The sequence below is a fragment of the Mugil cephalus genome, chromosome 7 (genome assembly GCF_022458985.1).
Source record: "Mugil cephalus isolate CIBA_MC_2020 chromosome 7, CIBA_Mcephalus_1.1, whole genome shotgun sequence".
Taxonomy (NCBI): Eukaryota; Metazoa; Chordata; class Actinopteri; order Mugiliformes; family Mugilidae; genus Mugil; species Mugil cephalus.
In genome coordinates, this window is record NC_061776.1 from 15,308,913 (window position 1) to 15,332,708 (window position 23,796).

General features: G+C 45.7%; 1 protein-coding gene across 6 annotated transcripts in view; it reads left to right on the forward strand.

Moving 5' to 3' along the window:
- Positions 1-1,226: 1,226 nt before the first annotated feature.
- The window catches only part of LOC125011496 (zinc finger protein 521-like), an 88,710-nt gene continuing 66,140 nt past the window's right edge, over positions 1,227-23,796 (forward strand). For 3 of the 6 annotated variants that reach the window (XM_047590752.1, XM_047590750.1, XM_047590753.1), the window contains exons 1-3: positions 1,356-2,058; positions 9,008-9,064; positions 15,875-16,075. In XM_047590752.1, coding sequence (XP_047446708.1) covers positions 2,019-2,058; positions 9,008-9,064; positions 15,875-16,075 — 298 coding nt within the window. In that variant the 5' untranslated portion in view covers positions 1,356-2,018. The other 3 variants (XM_047590748.1, XM_047590749.1, XM_047590754.1) reach the window with 3 other exon arrangements.

Sequence of the window (23,796 nt, forward strand, 5' to 3'; positions counted from 1 at the left end):
GCTCTTTGAGTGTCAGCTAATGGAAGCAGCCCCTCTTTTCCTGTGGCTCCGAATTTTACATCGCATTTACATTACTTTGTGCTCGGTGATTACCTCAGATGTCTGTAACATTATAGTACCTCATTATGAACTCCAAAGGAGGAAAAAAAAAAAGGTGCCCCTATAGAATAAGAGCGGCCTTATTATGTACTCACATCATTAACTTTTATAGCTAACTTTTATAGTGTATTTTCTTTTACAAAGTTGGATTTGGCCACAGTAAAGGCTATCAGAAGGTTGCTGCTAATTTCCCTCTCCCTACACCAGCCCGTGTGTGAGGGAGTTGCCCTATCGACTGCTTCTCTCCATCCCTGCGAGTCTCTGCGGCGAGAAAAAGCCCCGCTTTCCCCTCGCATTCGGCTCTGTGAATCAGACAAAATGGAAAATGCATGTGAAGTAGGGGGGGAGAAGCTGTTGCGTGACTGTGATTTTTTTTTTAGACGGGAGGGGGTCCTGGTAGAGGCTACCTCCAGCCCTGCGAAGGGGGGAAGAGAGCGGAGTGAGAAGCCCACCGCGGGACTCCTTTCTGGATCTCATTTTCACATGGCAGGGGTAGTATATGGGGCCTGGGTGTCCACACGCAGGTGATGGTGTATTTTATAGAAAAGAAAGAGAGAAAGAAAAAAGAAAGAAAGAGGTAATATGACCTGCCAATTAACTACTGCAATTAACTTCACATATTCCCACCTTAAATTGATCTGTTTAATGTGTTTTTCACTGCAGAAACTACACCTGACATGAAATTATAAAGCAAGAAGGCAAAAAAAAGAAACGTAGTTGCAAAAAAAATAGAATTTATAATGTCATTTTAATCTGAAAAAAGAGCATTCCTCTTTTTAAACCGCGTTCAAACATCGAAGCACTCGCCATCCCACATTTCTACGCGTGGCACTGCATGTCATATATGTCAACAGCCGCACGGTAAAAAATGTCTTTCTGCTTAACCATTTCCACCAGAAGGGGGACCAGTCCGTCTGCCGTAGACTGAGAGTGGCCGACGGCGAGCTGAGGCAGAGGAGACGCCAGGGTGAGCAAGCCGACTTTGGGTTTAGAGTTCGACTCCGGATCCGGGGACCAGCAGATCCAGCAATCCGCATCTTGCCATGATCCCTAGGATTTTAATCATGCCTCTCTGTCTGTGTGTGAGTGCAGGCAGGCTGACAATGATTTCCTCAGTGATTACGTACAGAGCGAGTCCCTGCGGGGTAGGGGCCCCCTCTGGAGCCATCCTGATGGCTTTGGGGGCCTTGCTTCCATTTTCCATTATTATGTGGACTACCGGAGCGACAGCGCAGTCCAAGACCTTGCAGGTTTGTGATGAGGAGGGAGCTTCCATCTTCTCTCTGCTTCTTCATCCTCTTTTAAGAGCAATTTAGACGTAGACTTAGATCAGATTCCGAACCTAATTCATGATTAGCTGACTGGAGTGAGAAAAGGAAGAGTCTGCAATAGTTTGGATGCTGTTAGGTGGATATGAAGTGAAAAGTGTAATTACCATTTTTCCTCCTTTTTTTTTTGGTTTTGTTACATTTTTTTTGCACTCTCTCAGGAGGCGTTTGGCTGATGTCTTTCTCACGCGGATGCATTTGAGATGAGAAGCGAAAAGCAAATATTCCGCTTTTTATTTCTGAGCGAACATCATGCCTACACGCGTGTGTGTTTTCCCGGAGAATGGACGCGCATGACGGGATCACTATATTCTCGCACTTTTCCCGATACCCAGCTCAACTAAATAGAGTCGCCTATACCGATCGGGCTAATTGGATTTTATAACATCCACCTACTCATCACAAAATAACAGCTCTGAACTCGTGTTCAGACCGCGCGGCCAGGGCTAAGTTGCATATGTCTCTGTAATGGTAAAAAGGCATCCGCGATCTTGCCCAGTGAGATTTAGAGAGACTATACCTTTAGACTATCCCGTCCTACACAAATTGTCAGACAGAAACTGAGCAACTTCAGCGTTTTTTTTCTATAGGATGTCGCGCCGCAAGCAAGCTAAACCAAGATCACTGAAAGGTAAGTGATAAGCCTGTGTTTGATGGCCCTCAAAACATTTGCTTTTAAGGAGATGACAGGTCTAGACGAGCGCGGAGTGAACGCTCGTGTAATGTAACTGTCTTCCCCCCCTTTTATTTTTACGCATTTCGAAGTGTTCTTCCTGTTATGTTGCGCATGGACTGCATATGCGTCTACTTGGGCATCGGGGGGAGGAAGAAAAAAAAGAGAGAGAAGCTGATCGGCTTCAGTCCTGACTGCATTGTAATGATAGTTAAAGTGCAAGGGCAGGGCATGGATAATTTAGCGAGCAACAGTGCAGCGCGACGCTGGCAAACATCTGGATGTGTTAAAAGACGCTCCTGGTCGGAACTTAAGCCGTCTGATGGAATGGGGCGCAGAGTCACGTGACCCTCCCCAGTCTGAGAAACTAAAGGAGGAAACATTTTATATGTTGAGGAAAGGGAGGGCTGTGATGTGTCTGTGTGTGCATGTTTAGACATTCGAGGAAAAATGTTCAACACTAATTGGATTTTCACTAAAAAAAAAAAAAAAAAAAAAGTTGTAAACATCTGGATTCATCAGGCAGCTTTAAAAACAAATGTACACGTTTCTGCTTGATTAAAAAAAATCCCTGAGCACTATACCCACATGCACATTTGATAACTTGTATTATTTTTCGGACACTTTTTCCTCCTTTTTGAACAGTTGGATCGGTGGAAATTTGATCCACCGTTTGTCGCTGAGTGTGTGTGAGAAAGGGGGAGGGAGAGAGAAACAGAGACAGAAAGAGAGAGCCACATGCATGCACACACACTCACTGTCTCTCCCTCTCTCTCTCTCTCTCTCTCTCTCTCTCACACACACACACACACACACACACACATAGATATTTGCACATTACTTTTCTCCGTAGCATTTTAGCGGGGGGAGCTGCTGGGCTTTGGAGGTTGAGCTCCAGTTCATCTGGCAGGCATTGTATTTTGCTCAGCAAATAATTGTCCACAATTTCACATTCCCAGCTTGTGGTCTGTGGACCCCTTTCTCTCTCCCCTCTCGTTCTCGGAAGTCTTCATCTCAAAGGAAGATTACATGGTCTGCGGTAGTACATTCATGCAGCCACCATTTTAAATCAATACCCAGGAGAGGGTGGAAATGTGAGTGCATGCACATCTTAAAATTGTCACATTCTGTTTCCAGACTTGCGCTGCTGCTCTATTCACAGTAAACAGCTCTATACATAGATTTCCTATTTCCTCAGCCAAGATTGGCATTGACTGTTTTTCTTTTTTTTTTCTTGTTAGTTGGTGTGACATTTGCTATTCTCAAAAGACATATCACTTATATATAATTGTCTCCTGCCAGCATGCCTACATGCTACAAGTGTGTGTGTGTGTGTGAGCGCGCGCGTGTGTGTATTCGCGTTCAGAAGAACATCTGTTAAGGTTCGAGTTTGTCTATGTGTGCGACGGAGACGGATACAGAGTGAGCAAATCTTCATGCAAATTAAGTCAGAGTGATGACATTGTTTGTTTTGCGATTGCCACTAAAATTTAAATCAGAAAAAAAAAAAAAAAACGTGGCGCACGAAACACCGTGACTTTTATGTCTTCATTCCGACTGCTCAAGCGGAGCACAAATGCAGATACGTCATAGTTATTTCCCTGTTTTGGATCAGACCCAAGCAAGGCCAGGCAGATGTTATTTATTGTTCTTTGTCTATCTCTTTCCTCGGGGACAGAGATACACTTATACAGATGTCCATAATAACTTTGCTTGTCATTTTTTAAAACGGCTGCTTGACACCGCATTCCTCCCCTTTGTTTGTAAAAGGCAGGAATAGTCTTTTTATTTCTAGACTTTTTTTTATGTTTCGGAAAAGTGGCTAAATTTATGTCTATACATATATTTATTTTTTTTTTGCCCGTGTCTTCACACGTATGACATGAGCCTCCCTGTCCTGTTCGTTTCCACGAGCGTAATGGGCTTCCGAGTTCAAGTTTTACTTTCGGGTCGTCTTCTGCCGACTTGAGGCAGCTCGTGGTCAATGTAGACGGTCCATTTTTTTCTGCTTAGAAGGAACACTTTGTTCTGTGGAGGAGAGAATAAAGAGGAGAGGTGCCGATGGAGGGAAGGTGGAACGGGCGTCATGCGCGGGGTTTGAGGGGCTGGTGTGGCTAGCATGGACGTGGAGTGCATGCAGAGGAGATGAGAAAATAATGCTGTGACAGTTGGCACTCTTTTTTTTTTTCCTCCCCTTGTGTACCCCCCCACAACGCACACCCACTTCCTCAGTATTGTCTGCTTGTGGGAGTCAGAGGTTATGTTTTTGGTCCCATCGAGGAAAAGGGCAACATTACAAGTCCCGTTTCAATTAAGTCTGAGAGACAGATCCGGCTACGTTATTGCTTGGGGGAATAAATGGCACAGGACGAGACCATACATCATTCGCTTATATGCAAACACTTCACCCCAGCCACTGACATTTACTCAATCCCGAGCCTTCCACATTTCTCAACTGTAGGCACATTGTAATTTTGTTTTGATGTGCAGAGGCTTTGGGTCAGCACATTGCTTCAGTCAGTGAGTGGTGAGCAGCGAAGGAAGGAGGATCTCGCTCCAGATCCTGCGCGACGACTGCCACGTTGCCTGTCCTACAGTACTTCCTGAATAACGTTAGGCTGGGTTGATGTATTCATTTGGAGCACAAATGCCACTCTCAGATCTCGGCACTGACGTGTTCATTGGTCGAGGAGGAAGTTTCCGGGGCTGTCATTTGCATAGATTTTCTGCGCCATTTACTTTAAGCGCAGCGATTGTCATTAAATCAGAGCTGTGACACGTACACCTTAAATATTTGATGTTCCCGAGGAGCTGAAATTTGTCGCCACATGAGTGAACTCTTTTTATATACATAAAAGAAAATCTAATTTTACAGTTTGCGAGACAACACGGAATCTTTAGAGGAAAAATGAATGTTAAAATGTTAAACATTCTGCTCAGACTTAAACAAATCCAACTTTTAAATTTCGTATTTCCCTTTATGTCAGGTTTGTGGATAATTTACCGTTCAACAGATTTCAACAGATACCTATTTGCCTAATCAGAACTTTACCTCCGCCATGTGTGCGACGCATAACCACTCCCCTTTTCACTCCTCGCAAGCACAAAGCTATGTATCAGTGTGCGTTGGCAGCTTTAAGCTCTTAGTGTTTCACTCAGAAAAATGACTCGAAAACCCATTCGGCTGTGTGTTTTTAAATCAAAGCTACGCTGAGAATGTTTTATGTTAATGCCGTAAATGTCTTCCTTGTCGTTTAATCCATGAAAGCGCAGAAACAAACTATACCCCGCTCCATATTTTTTTTCCCCCCTCCCCTGTAAAAATGCCCGTGTTAACAGTTGCGTCACTCTTAGTTTATAGAAAGCTGCAGTATTCCAGCCTGTTCACAATTAATGATCTGTGGCATAACACCCATTAACACTTTTCTAACGTGACACAAAAATATGGTTAGTATTATCATTAAGGAAATTATGATGGAGCCATGGAAAAAAAATCCCATTAGCACGGCTGTCAGTGCTCTTGACATGCGGCTCAGCGTGTTGGACTGGGTGTCGCGGGAGCTGGCCGATATCTCTTCTTATTCCATGGCATGTGTCTCTCTTGTTGTCGTGGATTGTCTGGCACATGGGGAAGGAGTTCTGATTCGGAGACAATGACTGATTTCCAGTGCAGCTGCAAGCGCAACGATACGTCGCCGGGCTCCCTTTTTCCTCGTTTGCCTTTCTTTTGAAAGGCGTTAATAATTTTCTCGCAGTAATTCCATCATGAGATTATTGATTTGTGACGTTTCGCTTTGCTGCTAGCGGTGGCACATATATATATAAAAAAATTTTTTCTTTAGAATATGATTTGCTTGCACTACAAGGCAACGTACGAAGGATTACAAATATTATGCAACACGATTAACATGCTCCTCTATTGCAAATTATTTATGACACCAATCACCAGTTCAAATAATGCTCATTAAGAAAGTTATTCATGTGCAGTGTGTGTCCTCCTCCCTCCCTTCCCAGCCCTAATTGAGGAGAGTTGACCTCTTGACCCGAGCTAAATTGAGTTGTAGTCCCTGTGGCGAGCGTCTCCTTCCCGGTCAGTCAGGGCGGATTACACAGCCATTGTGTTCGGCGCTGTATCGTCCAAGCTGGCTGTAACCAAGCAGATGAGTCACGCATATCCAGGAACACACACTCAGGGCTTTTTTTTTTTTTTTTTATGTCTGAGGAGGGCTGCGAGACGGTCTCACACACACACACACACACACACACGAGCAGACGTGCGCAGATATGTGGCGTATAAAAGGCTTTCGAGCATTTAAACGCTCGCGTCTGCGCGCACTCTCTTCACCCGGTCACCTCACACAGCAGGGATTCATTTGATGGATTAGGAAAGCTGCTCGTCATCTCGGGCTTATATAAGTCGCGAGCGCACGTGAGCATCAGTCTGGTTTTTAAATTAACTCGAGCTCTGTGTTATTTTACGCGTTACTCCGTGTTTTGTTTTTTCGCTCCCTCGCCTGCAGAAAATGAATTCATTCTTAAAAAGCCAACGTCCCACCTTTGGGAGTGTCACTCACAATTTAACGACAGTTGCTTCATTTTTTTCTTTTTTTTTTTACTATTTGTTTATTTGATTTTCTTGCGTGTGGCCAGTGTGTTAATTAGCGGGCCTTTAATGCTCTGCCACTTGTTGCGGGATTATGTTTTTCCTGCTCCGCGTTCTGAAAATCAAAAGAGCCGTGCCGAAATGGTCCCACGTGTGTTCGGTATTGTATCAACAAAACCTAACAGCATGATTACAGTTTGTCACCAACTGAGTGATACACTGTACCTTGTCAAACATTAATTAACTGATAGCAGTGATGCATTTGCGACGGGGTGGGCTGAGTTCTATTCAGCTGGAGTCATTATGCGGTGATCACGAGCTTTGGAGTATATTAATTAAAATGGTACGGCTATTTATATTTGTACTGTTGATCAAATGTCCAGCTGCTACGAAACATCAGAGGAGTTTGCCCTTACTTGACAGCGTACCCTCTATGATTGCTCCTAGCCAGCCATTAATTATCTAGCAGACAGGTGCAAATGAGAAAAAGAATTTGCGCCGTGATGGAAGTTGTTTACTTTAAATGACAAAACTTTTAATAAGTTCACAGTGGTGACAAATCATCGCAAACTGCCGCAATGTTTAAGTTCTCATGGCATTGTGAAATAGAATTTTCTGCCTGAACTCCCTCATCTCACCAACAGGGACGGTAATCAAAACAAAAACTCCGGCTCCCACCACCAATCTCTGATGGAACCATGGGGGATTTATTAGGACCCCCTATCTCTAGCCCATTTAAATGATCCTGGATGCAAGGCGCTCAACAGCGCTAGAGAAACTCATTAAACTCTCAGGGCGTCAGTCACTGAGGCCTCCTTTAACAGGACAAGGTTTCTGTGTTGACTGATACATTCCTCCATGGCGGCTCTGAGGGGAAATACCTCCATGGTGTCCATCACTTTTAATTGATTTAGCTAATTAATTGCCGGACCCATGACATTTGTTTACCATATTTTCCGCCGACATCAAAATGACTCTTAGGGAAATATTTCGGATTAGAGACTTGTGATGTATTCAGCTTAATATTTACGTGTCTCCACAAGGTCGGCCGGGTAAAATCCTCTAATAGGAGTTCACCTTGAATTTCCGTTTTTCGGCCGGACGGCGCGGTCGCTTCCATTTGGCGTCTTCGTGAGAAACAGCCCCGACACTTTCCTCTTCATTTTTCACCGAGGCCTGACACCCTGCTTGACACTGACTCGCGCTCCCCGGAGAAAAAGGCTTCTGCCACCATAGGATACTGCCTTAATTATGCAAAGTACAGGATATTTTGTGCGATTTTAAAAGTGCGCCAGTTTCTGCTTTGGCAGTCATTGCCACACTCCCCTACTGGGAGGTCCTGTCAGACTCCCCCTTCCTCTTTGCCCAGGAAAATGAAAGGCTAGAAAGAAAAGCCATAATGGAGAATGCATTTCAACTGCAGGGGTGGAACACAGAGGCGTAAGAAGTCCTCAGTGAGGCCCTCATTTTACATGGAACAGGTGGGAGACTCTTTTGTTCTCTTCCCGCTGTTAAAATCCATTTCATTTCTTGTACTTGACATGCCACGAGGAAGTCTCACCACTTCCAAAAAGGCTCCAATGTAAAAGCTTCCTACCTTTTACTAAACACAAGTCATGTTTTTCCAGACTGGTGCAGTTGTCAAAAAGTCAAAAGCGGTTTAGTTGCCATGCGCCTAATGAGCAGATCTGAGTGCTGATCAAGCCGTCTCTATTTTGTCACCCGCCCTGTTAAAGAGCAAAAGCACTTTGCAGCTGCTTTGGCAGTTTTGACACATAGTGTGAATAACTATATCCTTTTTAGTGCATATTTTGCATTTATTTTTGGATCAATGTCAGCTTTAGAACAATCTATATTTATTCGACAAATCTTCCCTTTGATACTCGTTGAATTTAGTTAACCGACCTTCTTCCTAATGCAGTCATCAAGGTGTTTTTTCTTTTTTTCTTTTTTCTTTTTTTTTTCAACTTGGTCACTGTTGATGTTGGGAGGAAGTTTCACGGGAGACGTTCATAATTCATCGTGTCATTACCCAGTCCAATATGTTATTTACGTGGGTGGCTGTTTGCGTTGTTGCCAAACCTCATACATATGAAAGGCTTGCGTGGATTCCCAAACCACAGGTTGAGCTGTTGAAAGCCGCTGAAATCTCTTAGAGTTTCCATATAGAAAATCTCAGTAGTAAATAATAAAAAATAATAATAAAAAAAAGAAGGAAATCTCAACGCGTCCGATTTGTTTTTCACTGTTAACTGTTTCTTTCCCTCTATTCCTCCCTTTTCTCTTTTTTTTTTTTTCTGGCAGTAGAAGACAATGTGACAGAGGACCAGCACAGTCCTGGGCAGACTGCCATTGCAAGCGGTAATGCTCCATTTCATATTTCATCATTTTCGGCTGGAAAGTGGATCATGTGTCTGTGTGTGCGTGCGTGTGTTTGTCTGTCTGTCTGTCTGTCTGTCTCTCTCTAAAATCTTTGTCGGGACCGGGGTGATATAAAGTATCCAGCTTTCAGATTTTTTTTTTTCTTCATACTGTAAATTGCACGGTTGCATGTGTGTGTGTGTGTGCGCGCGTGTTCACGAGAGCGAGAGGCAGCGCGGTGCACTGCTCTTTTTTCTTTGTTTGCGTGCATGCGTGCAGGTGTTGCTTATGGCCGTCCTTGTGTTTCTGTGTGTTCTCGCCATTTTTTTTTTTTTTTTTTTTCTTTTCCACGGTCTTTGTTTCCCAGCCCTCTGTATGATGTAGAATAGAGCTACGCAGATGAATGTGTCCTGTCTCCACGCGTGCCATTCACAGTGGCCCTCCAGGAACAGAGCGGTAATTCAGGTCAGGCTAGCAGAGAGCCCCCTATGAATGAAGCCTGCTCCTGATGCACCACACTGTATATTTTCATTTCATTTGTCTCTGGTAAAGGTTAAGTCTCAGGTGTGGTTATTTTAAACCCGATATGGATGGTTTTGCCCAGCAGGCTGGGGACCCTGGGTACACCTAGGCTGCCACATTAGTCCAGCATTTACCCATAGCTTTTTGAGTGCTCCTGTGTGAAGTCGCAGGAGCTGCATGCGCCGCCGCTACACATTCCGCCTTTCCTCACCTGCCTATTAGGGTTGTGTTATTATTTTCCACGTTTAGGATCCTTGCAAACCGATGCTTTAGTGTTGAGCTGCATCCGAAAGTAGATTTGAAATTCCTGAGCGGTACCACATTTAGACAGAAGGAGGTCAGTGTCTGAGATATCTTGCCTCAGACGATTCTCAGTCGCCGCTCCCGTGTTTCTGATTGACCCTTCGGCCTTGATCAGAAACGCCAGTGAACTTTTCGTTAGCGGAGCAAAAACTCATCTGCCGCTGTGTTAATGTGTATCGATGGGTATTGGTGGGTGGCGCTGTGAAAAGAAACTGCCTCCTTAGCCTCTCTAACCCCAGCTCAAGGGATGAAGGACTGGGCATAAGAGGCAGACTTGCCTCGGAGACCTCCTGTCATCCAGAGCCAAAGCAGAGCTAATGAGTGTGCCTGATTACAACGACCCCCTCAGACACACGAATCTCTCCTCTCCCCATCCCCTCCGCCACCTCCATCTCCAGAGTGAGGGGAGACAGCCGCCACATGATCGATGTCTGCCTGTGGAGAAATCAGGAGGGCGCACAAATTAATTTCTCACTTTCCTCATTTGACTTCGTCTGACTGATTTATTTTTTAACCCCCTCTCAGGATGCCGCCTGACGGATGGTCAGCGAGCGAGAGGCTTGTTTGTGGGGCTGAACTTTTAGGGACGCGCGGAGGTTTCTCGCGCCAGTTTGCCTCCGACGACTTCCTCGTCCGATTCTTCCTTGGTGGTTAAATCGCTCCGCAAACAAGCCCCCTTCCAACGTCAAACTGAGAGGCGGTGGGGAAAAAAAAAAAAAACTTACCTGATTTTCATGCGTTCGCCGCGTTGACGGACAGCGCCACAATAGCCATTAGACTTCTGACAAGCTAAGGGCTTAATCAGACATGGTGTCAAGATCTGCCTCACAAGTAGACCCCCAGTTGTGCTCTTCTGTGACTCTGCAAGCGTTCCGCAGACCCCGCATCCTGTTTCGCATTCATGTTTGATACGTAGCAGAGGCAAAGGAGAAATGCTAACAAAAGAGGCCCTCTAAAAGATAGACAGTATTATGCATAGTATAGAGGGGCAGGAACAGTGTGATATCTGAGATTTAATGAGGCAGTGTGCTTTTTTACCCAGAGAGTCTGGAGCAGGCTTAAGATCTGCAGCTTGGCTTTACCACTGCGCTGCCTGTGTGTAATTATAACCACATGCTCAATGCTTTTTCTTCTCTTTTATATATACATCACTTTTTTTTTCTTTCTTTCTTTCTTTTTTCGCTCTCGGCTATGTCAGATCGAGGCTCTTTTTTTTTCTTTTTTCTTTTTTTTGGGAGGAGGAGTGTGTCAGCTCTGTCAGATCGGAGTGGACTGAGGCAAATAGAAGAGTTACAGAGATCTGAAGGGGTGTCTGGGTGGCTAGGTGCTGTAGTGGAGAGCGGTGTAGCGGCAGTGGGGTTGGTGGTGGTGGTGGTGCGGCGGCGGCGTCTGAGACTCAACTCGGCTCTGGCTGAGGTTGAGGCTGCCCGCGGATCAATGTACTGCAGGGCTCACTACAGCAGGAAGAGGAAAAGGACTCTTTCACTCCACCACTTCAGAAAATCATATTCTCTATTATTCATTTCCTTTGATGTTTTACTGCACTAATGGCATAGCAAGGCGCTCCGTTCAATATTATCACTCCCTGTGAGAGAGCGAGTAAGACGGGGAGAGAAAGAGCATTTGGTGTGTTCAAATGTTGTTTCTCATTCAGACGCTTTGATTTCCATTCTTCTCTGCACGCTTTTGTTTTTTTTTTTTTGTTTTTTTTTTGGTGCAGAGATTTTAATGGTGGGTGATGCCATCTGTACACCTGTGATTATATGTGCTGTTGCCTTCATGTTGTGCTCTCTGCATTGTCTCATTGTTTGTTCTTACTCCTCCTGTAATTGTTTGGCACCTCTTTCCCTTTCGCTCCCTTTCTCTGCTACTCTTATCTTTATCTCAGCATGCGTCATAAAATTTTCATAAATACACCACATGTTTATTTGCAGTATATAACAAGGTGGGAGACGTCTCTCCGTCAGAGCGTCACTTTGAGCCCGTGAAAGTGTTAAGCGGGCTTAAGAGAAAATGGCTTTTGACGAACACCCCTGCTAATCTACTTGGGAAAAAATTTCGAACGCGTCGGCTTGTTAAGCAGTAATTATGAATCCGGAGGCAGATAGATTGCACGCACCGACCATACGAATACACAGCCCCCTCCGCCGCCGCCTCCGCCGCCACTGCCACCCATGTAAATTCCTGACGATCGTTAACAATCTGGCAAGTGTCAAGCTCGCAGCCTCGTCGTTGGATCATGACATTCTTTAATGATGGGGGATCAGTGGATGTGACGGTTTAAGTGGAGAGCCCCAAATCCCATCCACACAGAGGGAGGATACACTCGGAGGCACACGTGGCATTAGAATGTAGTGTGACCTATATATGGTGGGTGCTCTGCAAAAGTTTCAGATTTTTAAATAATGAGGTGCCGGCGAGCGTGTGAAGGTTATTCAATCTTAATGTCCTCCCATTTCTGACAGCCTCCCTCACTCTGATAAAGGAGCGCGCTCACCTTTGATCAGGCCCGCCGACACGTGTCGACAGAAGCTGCTCGCTGGTTAAAATAAATTCTTAATTCGAACTTGGGGGTGGGTGGTTGGAGGGTGGGTTTGCCGGGGAGGGAGGGAGGGAGGGCAAAGGGAGGAGGGGGGTGGGGGGGGCATCATCAGATCAGGATCTCTGGAAAATGATGGGGAAATGAGGAGATGCACTAGTAATGATGTTTTCCGACGCCAAGTTTTCGCAAAGAAAGTTGGAGCTTGACGCCGCGTGTCTGCGGGCGAGTAAGAGCATGGCCCTCAGTGATTTCACACTTTTTTTTTTTTGAATTTGAATTTGACATCCATTGTATGTTGCGCTTCAGAATTTCATTGGCACCCCCAACAACTTTCCCAAGCCTCTTTCCTAAATATTTTATTTAATCTTTTAGTTCAGTATTAAAAAACTCTAGACATGCAGAGTTAACTTTTTAGATTTAAATTTGGGCTTTCCATCTTGGCCATGCTCTTCCCCCTTTGTCATATCTTCTTCCTCACTCCATGCCTGCGCGTTCATGCCCTTCCCTTCTCCCTGTGGTCAGTGCCTCCACCTGTCTCAGTGTGTGGGCCAGACGGTGGGGGGATGAGCGTAGGCTTCCCTGCTAGGGACCGAGGGTCCCCGGTGGGGCTAATGGAGCAGAGAAGAGAATATCAATTAAATGGTTATAAATATTTAAGAGCAGAAATATTCAATAATATAAGGGTGGGGGGTCCTGGAGACTCTTCAACTCACAAGATGAAAGTTGTGGCATGATAAATGTCACTAGGCGCCATAAGAGACCATAAGTGTGTGTATGATGGATGGATTTGGACTCAGACAGATATTACACGGCTCTTAAGATGTCACTATTCGCCGTTCAGATTCCCTCATTTTATTGGTACAGTATTAATGTGCTTTTAATGCCATAAAAATTGAAAATACATCCTTTAAGTAAGATCTTCATTACACACACACACCCCTCCCACCATGAATAATTTCTCAGTCATGGCTATGACCATCTTTACTTGGTGCTGCTCTTATCAGTGGTCAATGTGGCTTCCCTCTTGTCCTTCTATACACTCTACATCTACACTGTCAAACTGATTAGGAAAATTAACACGGATGTTGGGAGCGATAACAAAAAAAAAAAAAAAAATCTCAATATGCTGTGCGTCTTCGCCCAATATTGCAGATGTGATTGTCAGCCATTCCAAGCATGTTGATATTGATCGGCTGTCCAGCCTGTAGAGACTGGTAGGAGAGGATGTCCTGATCTGATGGATTACTGTATGAGGCCCAGAGGCGCAGGAACCTCAGTATTGATGTGGCTCTTTAATCCCATGGTTGGACGTGACCTTGGCCCCCCCCCCCCCCCCCCCAACCAAAACACACACACACGCAGCCAGCATTCCCTCCTCCCAGACCACCGCCGCCCCCCTCCCCAAAACCTGTTACAGTTTACACTTCCAGCGCTGCATCACAGTGGTGCACCGGAGGTCACTCAGCTCGACCGAGCGCGCTGACCCAGCTTGGACTCGCTGGAGTCATAGCTCAAACGTATCACCTTACACAAGAGCGACCCCGACGACGCGGTCATTATTGGGGGTCTACCACATTTGAAGTGATATCAGCGTGTTCTTTGAAAATAAAATCAAACCCTTCCTAAGTAACGCGTTTGTATTTGAGACAAAACATAATGTGCCTTAATGTAGTCATCAGTTGTTTTGTCTGACAAGACCACGCTGTAATATTAGACTAATTAATGATTCATGAAGGCCTTTGGAAAAAAAAAAAAATCAAAGTCTTAACCTCCTCCACAGGCGCTCAGTGAAAGAAAAAGACATGAAGTGTTCACATTTCAGTGCATATTGTGAATTCTGTGTCTCTCTCTGTGTGGATGAATCATAAGTCTATATTGTGTGGCTTTTGGCCTCAGTCAGAAGTGTTTCCCCCAGAGCAAGAAAGGCCTGCATCTGTGAGGATTGGGTTGGGATTTTCATTTTCTTGAAACACCTTCTGTTCTGTTCTGCATGGTCCCACCGGGGACCACAGTGCTGATATTTTTAGAGGGCATGTTCCGAGAGCCTCAGTCGCCAAGAGGGAAGGACAATGGAGGGTGTGATGTTACATCAATACTTGGCGCAAGTGGGGGAAAGAAAAATCCTGGGTGGCCTTGATGAGTTCTGGAACGACTTTCCTCAAGGAATTTTCACAGTTTAAGAGCACCCAAACAGGAGGAGGGCTTAAAATGGCCGCCCCACTTCTATATACACCCAATGTATGTGCGCCCGACACCTGTGCACGTCGGTGCCACACACTCATTCTCCTCGGGCTCTCTTAACAGTGTGCTAGGTGGAAAGGAGAAAAAAAACAAAAAAAACAGGCATTCTCCTAACGTTCCCCTCTGGAGTTTCCAGACAAGCTGAGGAACACTTGCTTCAGTGGGGCTTAAAATGGCTGCCAGTGAAGTGTAAAGCCCCCCCCCCCCTCTTCACAAAGCCTAACCGGGGTAACATGATTGTTTGATTGCAAGTATGGCTTTTTAATCAGCCTTATTGTTAAGTGTAATGGTCACAGCGGGGGTAAAAAGAGGGCTGCAGGCCATGCTGCCTATTTATAAGATGCTCTTCAAAGATGCATTGGCTTTACCGCGCCTCCGAATGAAGTCGTGTGTCGTGTATGCGCGCGGTTTGATTCTCTGTCAGAATATTTTAGCGTCACGTAACTTCAGATTAGACCGGTAATTTGAAAGATGGTTCCTAGTCCCAGTTCAGGGTAGTCAGGCGCCCACCCCTGGCACTGCTGCAGCACAAAGCCAACAAGAGACAAAACTGCAGATGGATTGAAGAATATTGATGTGCGCGACCCGCGGCTGCCTGCGAGCAAGGCTGAATAATTTAGGGAAGTGTGTCGTGACGACAGCCCAACACACACCAATCTCGGGTTTTGTGTGCTGCGCTCCATACATCTACGGTTCTGGTCTAGATGTCTGGATAATATGGCAAGGCCTGTCTCCTTTGATAGATGCTGACTGATGCAATTCAGCGCTCGCTGGCAGAATTTCATATTTCTTTGGTCCAGCCAAAACTGCAATCCAGGATTTATTAACTACACATATTCCCATCAGTCTAGTTTCATATACTGAAGTTTTGCTTGGGTGAAGCAGGGCAAACACAACGTAAAACCATTTCTAATAACAGCGGCGTGTGTGCGATTAGATTTGTGCGTTTGAGAGCGTTGTGCCACCTTTCTCCGCCTGTATATCTCTCACCCTCACCTGCCCAACAGTTCTGTTATGGCATGAGTGGTTGAGTTACAGAGGCCCAAATTGAACCTGCATTTTTATTACAGCTTTTATTATTGTTTTTATTAAATCCAGAGTCTAGAAATCCATTTTATTGTCACCCAGAGGAAGCTGTTGTACCTCACTGTGCGGGTCACCCCTCTGACTATGTGGTGCTGTCATTTCCTGTGGCTCCGCAGATCCAGAGTGTGCCCTCGAGAGGGCGGCGGAGGATGGTGAGACCGGGCGTCTGAGGAAGAGGCTGCTCTCTCCAGAGGAAGGAGAGGAGGGAGAGGAGGAGGACGAGGAGCCTGCACTGCACAGCTGCGACAGCTGCCGGCAGGTGTTCGAGTCGCTGAGCGATCTCACCGAACACAAGATTAATCAATGCCAGCTGACAGGTAAACAACGTTCAGCCCACCGAGCCTCCCCTCCACTCTGCCACTCAGCTCTTCTCCCACTCCCACTTTCGCTCTATGCCTTCACCAGAGAATATGCCACACTATGTGTGTTAGCACGCTGCACCAAGGGGAGCACAACAGCAGACTACCAGTTTTCTTGGTGGATATCCAGCAACACGGGCCTCACACACACACACACACACACACAACACATTATTTATATGTGCGGTACATCAATATCTACAGGCGGGACATACAAATAGACCTCCATGTGTCCTCACATGTATAAATAACAGCGCATGTATTTATAGCAGGAGCTCCACGTCCTTGCTGCTTCGGTGTAACAATTTTAAACACCACTATACTATTTCTAATGTTTCGCTGAGAGTGTGTGTTAGCAACATGCAGCTAGCAGGTCCCACAGTAACCAGACCACCAAGTGGAAACAGATTCTTGCTCCAGGAAAGTCCCTCAGCTGGTCCCAGCGCTAGCTAGCTGCAGTAGTAATACCTAATGGGACCGAAAGAGAAGGATGCCATTGGCAGACTGTGTCATTGACCTGTTGATGGATGAATAGGACTATAAATACCCTGACAAGGTGGCAGACAGAACTAATGATGTGAACTGAAGGTTTCCATGTGCTTCTCCTGGACTTGCTGTCCTCTTTTACACATCCTGGTGGGCCCATATTGAGAAAGACCATCTGACACACATTTCCCAGCGCTCTGGCGCAGACTTAGTCCCTCCTATCTTCACAAAAAAGGAAAAAGAAACTAAAATGCAGAAGCCTCTGTTTATCATATCAAAAGATTTTTTTTTTTTAAAGAGAACACTGGTTTTAGTCCCCATTCTGTTTACATTCAAGCGGAGTTGGATTTCATATTTTGCAACCCACAATCAGCAAGCCACAAATTATAGGTTAGATATCCCATGAGTTCTACAAAGATTTTCCATTAACCATAAGACGATCTCATGAACCAAGACTTTTGTTTGTTTGTGCGGGTGCAGTATTTATGTGTGTGTGCATAAGCACGCACTCTGTGTGGAGCTCCCATTAGTGTTCATTTAAGCAGAAATGCACGCGTGTTCATCATAGGGCTGTCTCGTTCCTTGGGTGTGCTCATGTGTGTCCGAATTAAAAAGTGACAGTCGACCGAAGGTGTGAAAATCAATGCGCTGCTCGCTCCTACGTTACTGTCGTCCAACAAAAGCGTTCACTGGTTTGAGGGAGGCTAAGTGCAAGACCTCCTGCTTCCCTTTTCAATGTAACACCCACTTCTGTCAAGACAAACAGATGTGTTAGCAGTCTGTCTGGGGAAGCTTGAAAATAAAAACACAAAGGGCATTATTTAAGCCTGCTTGAATTACAATTCTCTTTTATTTTATTTTATTTTTTTTTTTTACTAATTTGCTTGTGTAACATGTTGGGATGATGTATAAAAAGTTGTGTATTTGATCCAGGAGTGAGTCTTTAATGTTCGGCCACCTCTCGGCGCAGTCACGCCCGACTCTGCCGTATTATTATTATTTTTTTCTATAATTAAGCCTGTCTCTCATAAATGTCAGTCTTACGGACAAATAACTCTTAATTGCTCAATGATGAAAAAAAAACGTAGTTTGGATAAGAGCCCCCGTGGAAACCAAACAAAAGAATCTAATTGCCATTAGGGCATTGTGATTGTGCAGAAACAGTCTATTAGTATTCAAACACAGTGGGAGAAAAGAAACTTCTAGATGGCATACTAAGTGCTTTGAATGTGTGTGCGTGTTTGCGGATTCTCTGTAATATGGGAGGAGATTTCCTATGTGGCATTATGTAGACATCCATGACCAATTAATCTACCTTACATCAAGTCTCTACTCACAGATGGATCCTTTATTAGAACCATTTTCTAATCAAGCACCAGCACCTGCTAAACTCCCCATTTTTACAATTTCAAATGTTTTATTTTTGGTAAACTAATTGCGGAGCTTGACTGGAACCAATCCACATATGGAGATTTGCTTGCCGACAGAACTCGGCTCCTTCTCCGCCTGCTAACAGCCCATAAACATGTACAGCGCATTACCAGAACCAGACATGCCCGTACACACCCACTACCTCACGTGTTGTTGTTTTTTTTTTTGCTTTCTGTTCTCTGTTACACTTTGAGTCTGTGTTGTACAGTTTCATGAGACAAAAACAGACTAAATAAAGTCTAAACAGATTTTAACTGCATGTCGACCACGCCCGATGGACGGGGAGAATGAGAAAGATGTTACATGTCACCACGATCAATGGCCGCCATTGTCTTCCCCCCGTCTGGCAGAGGTATAACACCTTTCCATGCACTTAAGCCGTGACCACTGCAGTGCGCTAAGGGAGCGCATGGGTATGGATTGCCTCGTGTCCCCGATGCGATCGGTGCTATTGATCGCGCTAATGCTGGACTGCGGAGGAAGGCGAGAGCCTGAGAAAGGGAGCAAGGGAGAAGGAGGGAGATGAGGAGAGCATAAGACAGAGGGAGAGAGAGAGAGAGAGAGAGTGCTGCAGGAATGTGTCCCCAGGGAGCCCGTCTTGGGCTGGGGCAGGGCTTCAGGAATGCTCCCCAGGAGATCCCAGTGAAGGCTAGGGCAGGGCTGGAAGAATGCTCCTCTAGAGAGTTGAGAGTGGAGGCTGGCTGGGGCAGGGCTAGAAGAATGTTCCCCCAGAGCACCCCTTTAACTCTGGGGCAGAAGTGGAGGGGCTCTGTGGGGGGAGAGCGCTCCTCCACCCCCCCCTCCGGCTCCAGGATGGCTGCGGATCAGGTTTCCGTGTGGGGATCAGCATCCTGCCGACAGGGCTTTAGGCTGCCCTGGGGAGGAGACAGGAGACTGGAGGCATAGCTATTCCATAGGCCTTTCCAAAAACACTTCACAAATGCTTTGTCTCACTATCTCGCTGCCTCACTGTATTGTCTGCGCACCCTTGCGTTGTTACTCTTACGGAGAAAGAGAAACGGCGTCTGTAGTTTGACTTTTGTTCTCAGTTGGCACAAGACATGATCATATGCTGGATATGAAATTTCACTGGCAGGCAGGGAAACATGCCTTCGGACCTGCTCGCCAAAGAAATACCTTGCTCCTCAGTTCAATTCCGCTTGTGTTTGCTAGCTAGCCCACACTGTAAATAAAAATAACGCCTCCAGCTCAGTTTAATTCGAAAGATTGCATTTTCAGAGGGCCTTTCACTGTCAATTCTTCAATTCCACGCCTCTAAAGGTATTTGAATAGCCTAGTGCACACATGGGCTGTCAGCCTGGTGGCCATTCTTTCATTACGGGTCCAGCTCCCTTGAGCAACACCTTTTCTTGTGTCCTTCACTAGAGGAGGGGCATGGCTGCTCCCCCCAGAGAGATCCGTGCCCTGCTATTTTAACCCTCTGTGAGATGACCTTTTTAATAAGTGTCTTTCTCTGTTTTCCTGCCGGCCACTGTGCGAGCAAACAGAGCATGTCTTCTGCTTCCCTCAGATAAAGGAATCAATCAGAGAGGGTGCAACAGAGAAAGAGAGAGAGAGGGAGATAACTGGGCCATATATGGATTTATATTATGTAGATTTCCCCTTTCTTCGTCCCCGTAGACGTTGCAAAATGCACTCAGCTTCAATAAAATACATTTCAGATTTATGAGAAAAATACCAATGAAATACTAATACTCAGTGAAAAACAATAATATTCCCCCCACAATGCAGAGGATGCTAATATGATTGAAAAAGTTTAAGCAAATTTCTAATATGAAGTCTGCGATGGGGAGCCCGACACATTTTTTTTTTCTTTTTTTTTGTAAGCCTACTGAAATACATTTTCCTCCTCCTATTCACTAACCACAGCATGTTTGTTTGAAATGTTTGAATTCATTTACATCAAGTCTTTGGGTCAGCAGCATGGAAACATTCAGTAATACCCTCAACTATGAACAGGCTCCTGGCAGTCCATGTTTTGTACTAACTGTTTCCAACAGGCTCCTATTGGATGTGCTGTATTTTTTTTATTTTTTTTTTCCCCCAACTAACTTTGTGTATTGATCCAACAGCTGCTTTGTGGCTGCCAAGAAGAATGTGCCAAACTGCAAAGACTTTATTTGCTTCAAAAGGACTCACATAAGAGGAAAGCGACACGAGCAAGACCTGATTAGCCGAACTCTGAGCCACTGCCGTTCATCAGAAATTCTGCTGTGTTTTTTGCCGGGGTGTCTTGCGACATCCTGGTACAAAGAGCAGCACACTGATTACAAGGCTTTGAAAGGAGGAGAGGCGGTCAGGGGAGAATAGCTACTTCTGGCACAACGCAGTCACTGAAAAGAGACCTCATGCTAGAGTGAGCTCTCACAATTGGGCTCGAGTCTTTCCTGTGTATGTGTTTGTGTGTGGGGGGGACATGTTCTGCGCGAGTGTCTGCGGGAGAAAGGAAAATAGCTATGGAGTGAAAGAGAGGCAGAGAAAGAAAATGAGAGTGAGGTACTTTTAAAGTAGATGTTTGACTCCCCGGCTTAGCATCCCCGTGCGTTTCCTCCTTGTGCAACAGTGCCAATAACGTTAACAGGAGTGTCATTAGGAATTCAAAGCGTATGCCCTCGTGAGGACGCCCTCTTTCTCTCTCCCCCGTGCTTCACACTGCACACATTATGCACTGTATAAAGTATTTATTGGTCTTTGTTAGATGAGGGCTGCAGAAAAACAATCAAAATGAGAATAGAGGAGCTTTTGTATTTGTTTGCTTAGGGCATAAATGACAATGGCTAGCGCTGCAACTCTTTAGTTTCCTCGTATATTCACCCCAACCCTCCCCCCCTCCCCATCTAACGCTCTCCGTCTCTCACGTGTACGCTTGCTCAATCAGTCATCTGCTTAGGCATGCAAATACACACGCATGCACCCTCAGGTATTAGCGAGCACGCAGGCAGGCACGCACGCGCGCGCGCTCCCCTCGCAGCACCTGCGCGCTTGCACTTTGCATTTTCGACAAAACATAATTTCGACGCCCCGGAGGCAAAACTCACGCTGCGACTTCATCCAGCTGACCTCTTTCTTAAGCAGGTAGCCACAATGGCGGGGATGGAATGCCGACAAAGCAGGGACAATCTCGTGTACTCACACACTGAGCGAAAAACATCATATTAACGCCACCGTTGGTATTTACCCCTCCGCTATGTAGCGTCCCTTTGAAACCACTGACATCAGTCGTGTGACAATGGCCGGCCCGTGGAGCAGTTGTCTCGGTTTCTCTTACGCTCTCTTCATCTCTCCTTGGCCCTGGCTCTGCCTGCTCTTTGTTCACTCTCTTCCTTTGCCTGCAAGTCTTTTTCAGCGGCACAAGCAGAAGAATGGCACATTAAATCTTAATAGGACTGCGTCTGGCCGTGTTGAATTGCAGAGCGTGTTAAGCCGGCGCTTTCCTCCCCCTTGGCACACGCTCGTGGAAGTGGAAAACAATTGAATAAAAGAAACCGCTCCCTCTCTCTGTAACACAAGTGACTTCGGTTGCTCTGCTGAAGCTATGAGATTGAACTGACTCCAGCTCGCAAATGACTTAAGTCCATACAGAGGAACTGTAACATAAATGACATTAGTCCTTTTCAAGGTTCATAAGCGTACGTGGAAGGGTTTATCTGACCACCCACAAAGAAGCCGGAGCAATATTCCCTTCCGACCGACAAAATAGTGCTACTTACTGGATATTGTTCAAAATAGCTGTTTGGCTCAGACAAATGAATTAGAGTGAACAAAACTGAGACAACGACATCGAAAGAAAGGGAAAGTTTAGATGGCGAAGGGGGTGGGTAGCAAAAGACAAAGAACTAGAGAGTCAAGGTAGGAGAGAGCCGATCTTAGCAGCAGCGATGTGAGTCCAGGCCTGTTTTGTAAGGCAGTCAGAGGTGGTAATTAGCCAGTGATGAGTTGACTGGTTGTGTGTCCAGTGCTCGGCACTGCTGGGTGGGGCTGTGGGAGGTAGATAAGGCCAGCAGTGGGCTTATCTCTGAGAAGGACAGGCACCAGGCCTGCCAGGCAAATCCACCCACAGACCAGCCGCATTTTATTAACAACATCATTAATGCCAGACAGGTTATGTGCGGTGGCTCGGAAGAGAGACAGGAAAAGTAAAAAACAAATAAAGTCTCAATTCCTGCTTGGCCGGCCAGTCTAAAGTACATAGGCACCGGTTGACGTGTTTTGAAAGCAAGGAGCTTGTGGAGATGTTTACCAGGTAGGCAGCCAACGGAAGGGCACGGAGAGCGAGCTTGGATCTTACCTCTGGGTTTTGCTCGCTCTCCTCTGGGTCTCACAGAATTCAAATGATTTTCTTTTTTCTCTTTCAAACGTGTGACTGCGCACCGGAATAATGATGAAGCAGATACGGAGAAACATAACTAGACACACGGAAAGGGCAAAAAAAAAAAAAAAAAATTGCATTTTAAAAAACTTTACGGACATTCTGCTCTGTGAAGGTTATTTTCTCTTTCTTCTTGGAATCAGCAGAGGTCAGTCAGGTTGGGCAAGGTTGTAGTTGATCTGAGGTGTTTTAATTAAAACAATTCTTACCTTTCTTTTGTTCTCATATATTTCTGATAAAAGTCCAGACCAATAATTATATTCGGTCTGAATAAAATGGTTTGCTGAGCTTCCTGGCTGTCATACCACTGTCACCTCTCTGGCAGAGACAGAGTGTATTACTTTGTGACTATATAAGGTAAAGTTAAAAGAAAAAACATAATGCCGAAGCTAAATGTTCGGAAGGGGACTAAAGTTGGCTACTGCTGCAAGGAGGAGGGGAGTGTCAAAGGTCAGGCAGGTGGGAGGGAGGCGGTGTTGTTCATGTTCAAATTATTACTAACATGCCAGAAAGGTAGAAGCACAGGAACCCAGGGAGTGAGACTCGAGGTGTAAGGAAGCTTTGGCACCTTGGCCCCTGGTAAGGGTGGAGGTTGAGAACTCAGAGGGAGAGGGTTAAGCCACGCCTTTATAGGTAAGTGTGGGAAATAGAACTTAGGTCCTGAACTGAAGTTACAATAACTTAATGAATTTTTGATCATCTGAACCAGGATCCAACAGCGTTTGAGACGAAGAGGGCTTCATCTCATTCACAGACACCTAAAGGAAACATTTACGGCCTTTTTAATGCTGTTCGTCAATACTCCCTAATGAAAAGGTCATAGAATTTTGTCTGTGTGGAAATGTACTGCACATTGATCCCCATAGGGCTTTTTCCTTAGATGGCTTTTGCCAAACTCACCAGTAATGGGAGGAAAGGAAGGCGGGAGATGGAGGGCGGTGGAAAGAGTGACCAGTCCGACAGGTTTATGTCTCCCTGCAGGCTGAGCTCTGTGGAGCGGGCCCACAGGAAGGAGCAGAGCCAGCTGTGACGGCATCCTGCTAGCCACAGTGGTTTAGGAGCTTTGGGGCTACACTATCACCGACTCAACATTTCCCCGTCTCCTCTACCCCTCCCAGGGGTTGTTTTTGTTGGCCAGGGGGTAGTGTTTGGGTGGGGGCTGCAAAGGGTTGCAGTGTGGAACAGCCACTCCTGTACTTCAGGATATGGGGAGTTAAGCCACCCACAAGGCCAGGGATTCTCAAATATCACGTGAAGTAACACATTTGTTCCTTAGTGCTAATTGCCATTTTCAGACTGGAAGGTGGGTTCATAAATTTAGTTTTATGGGCAGGATGGGTGTCGTTTAAGGTCTCTGAGGCCACCAGCTGGA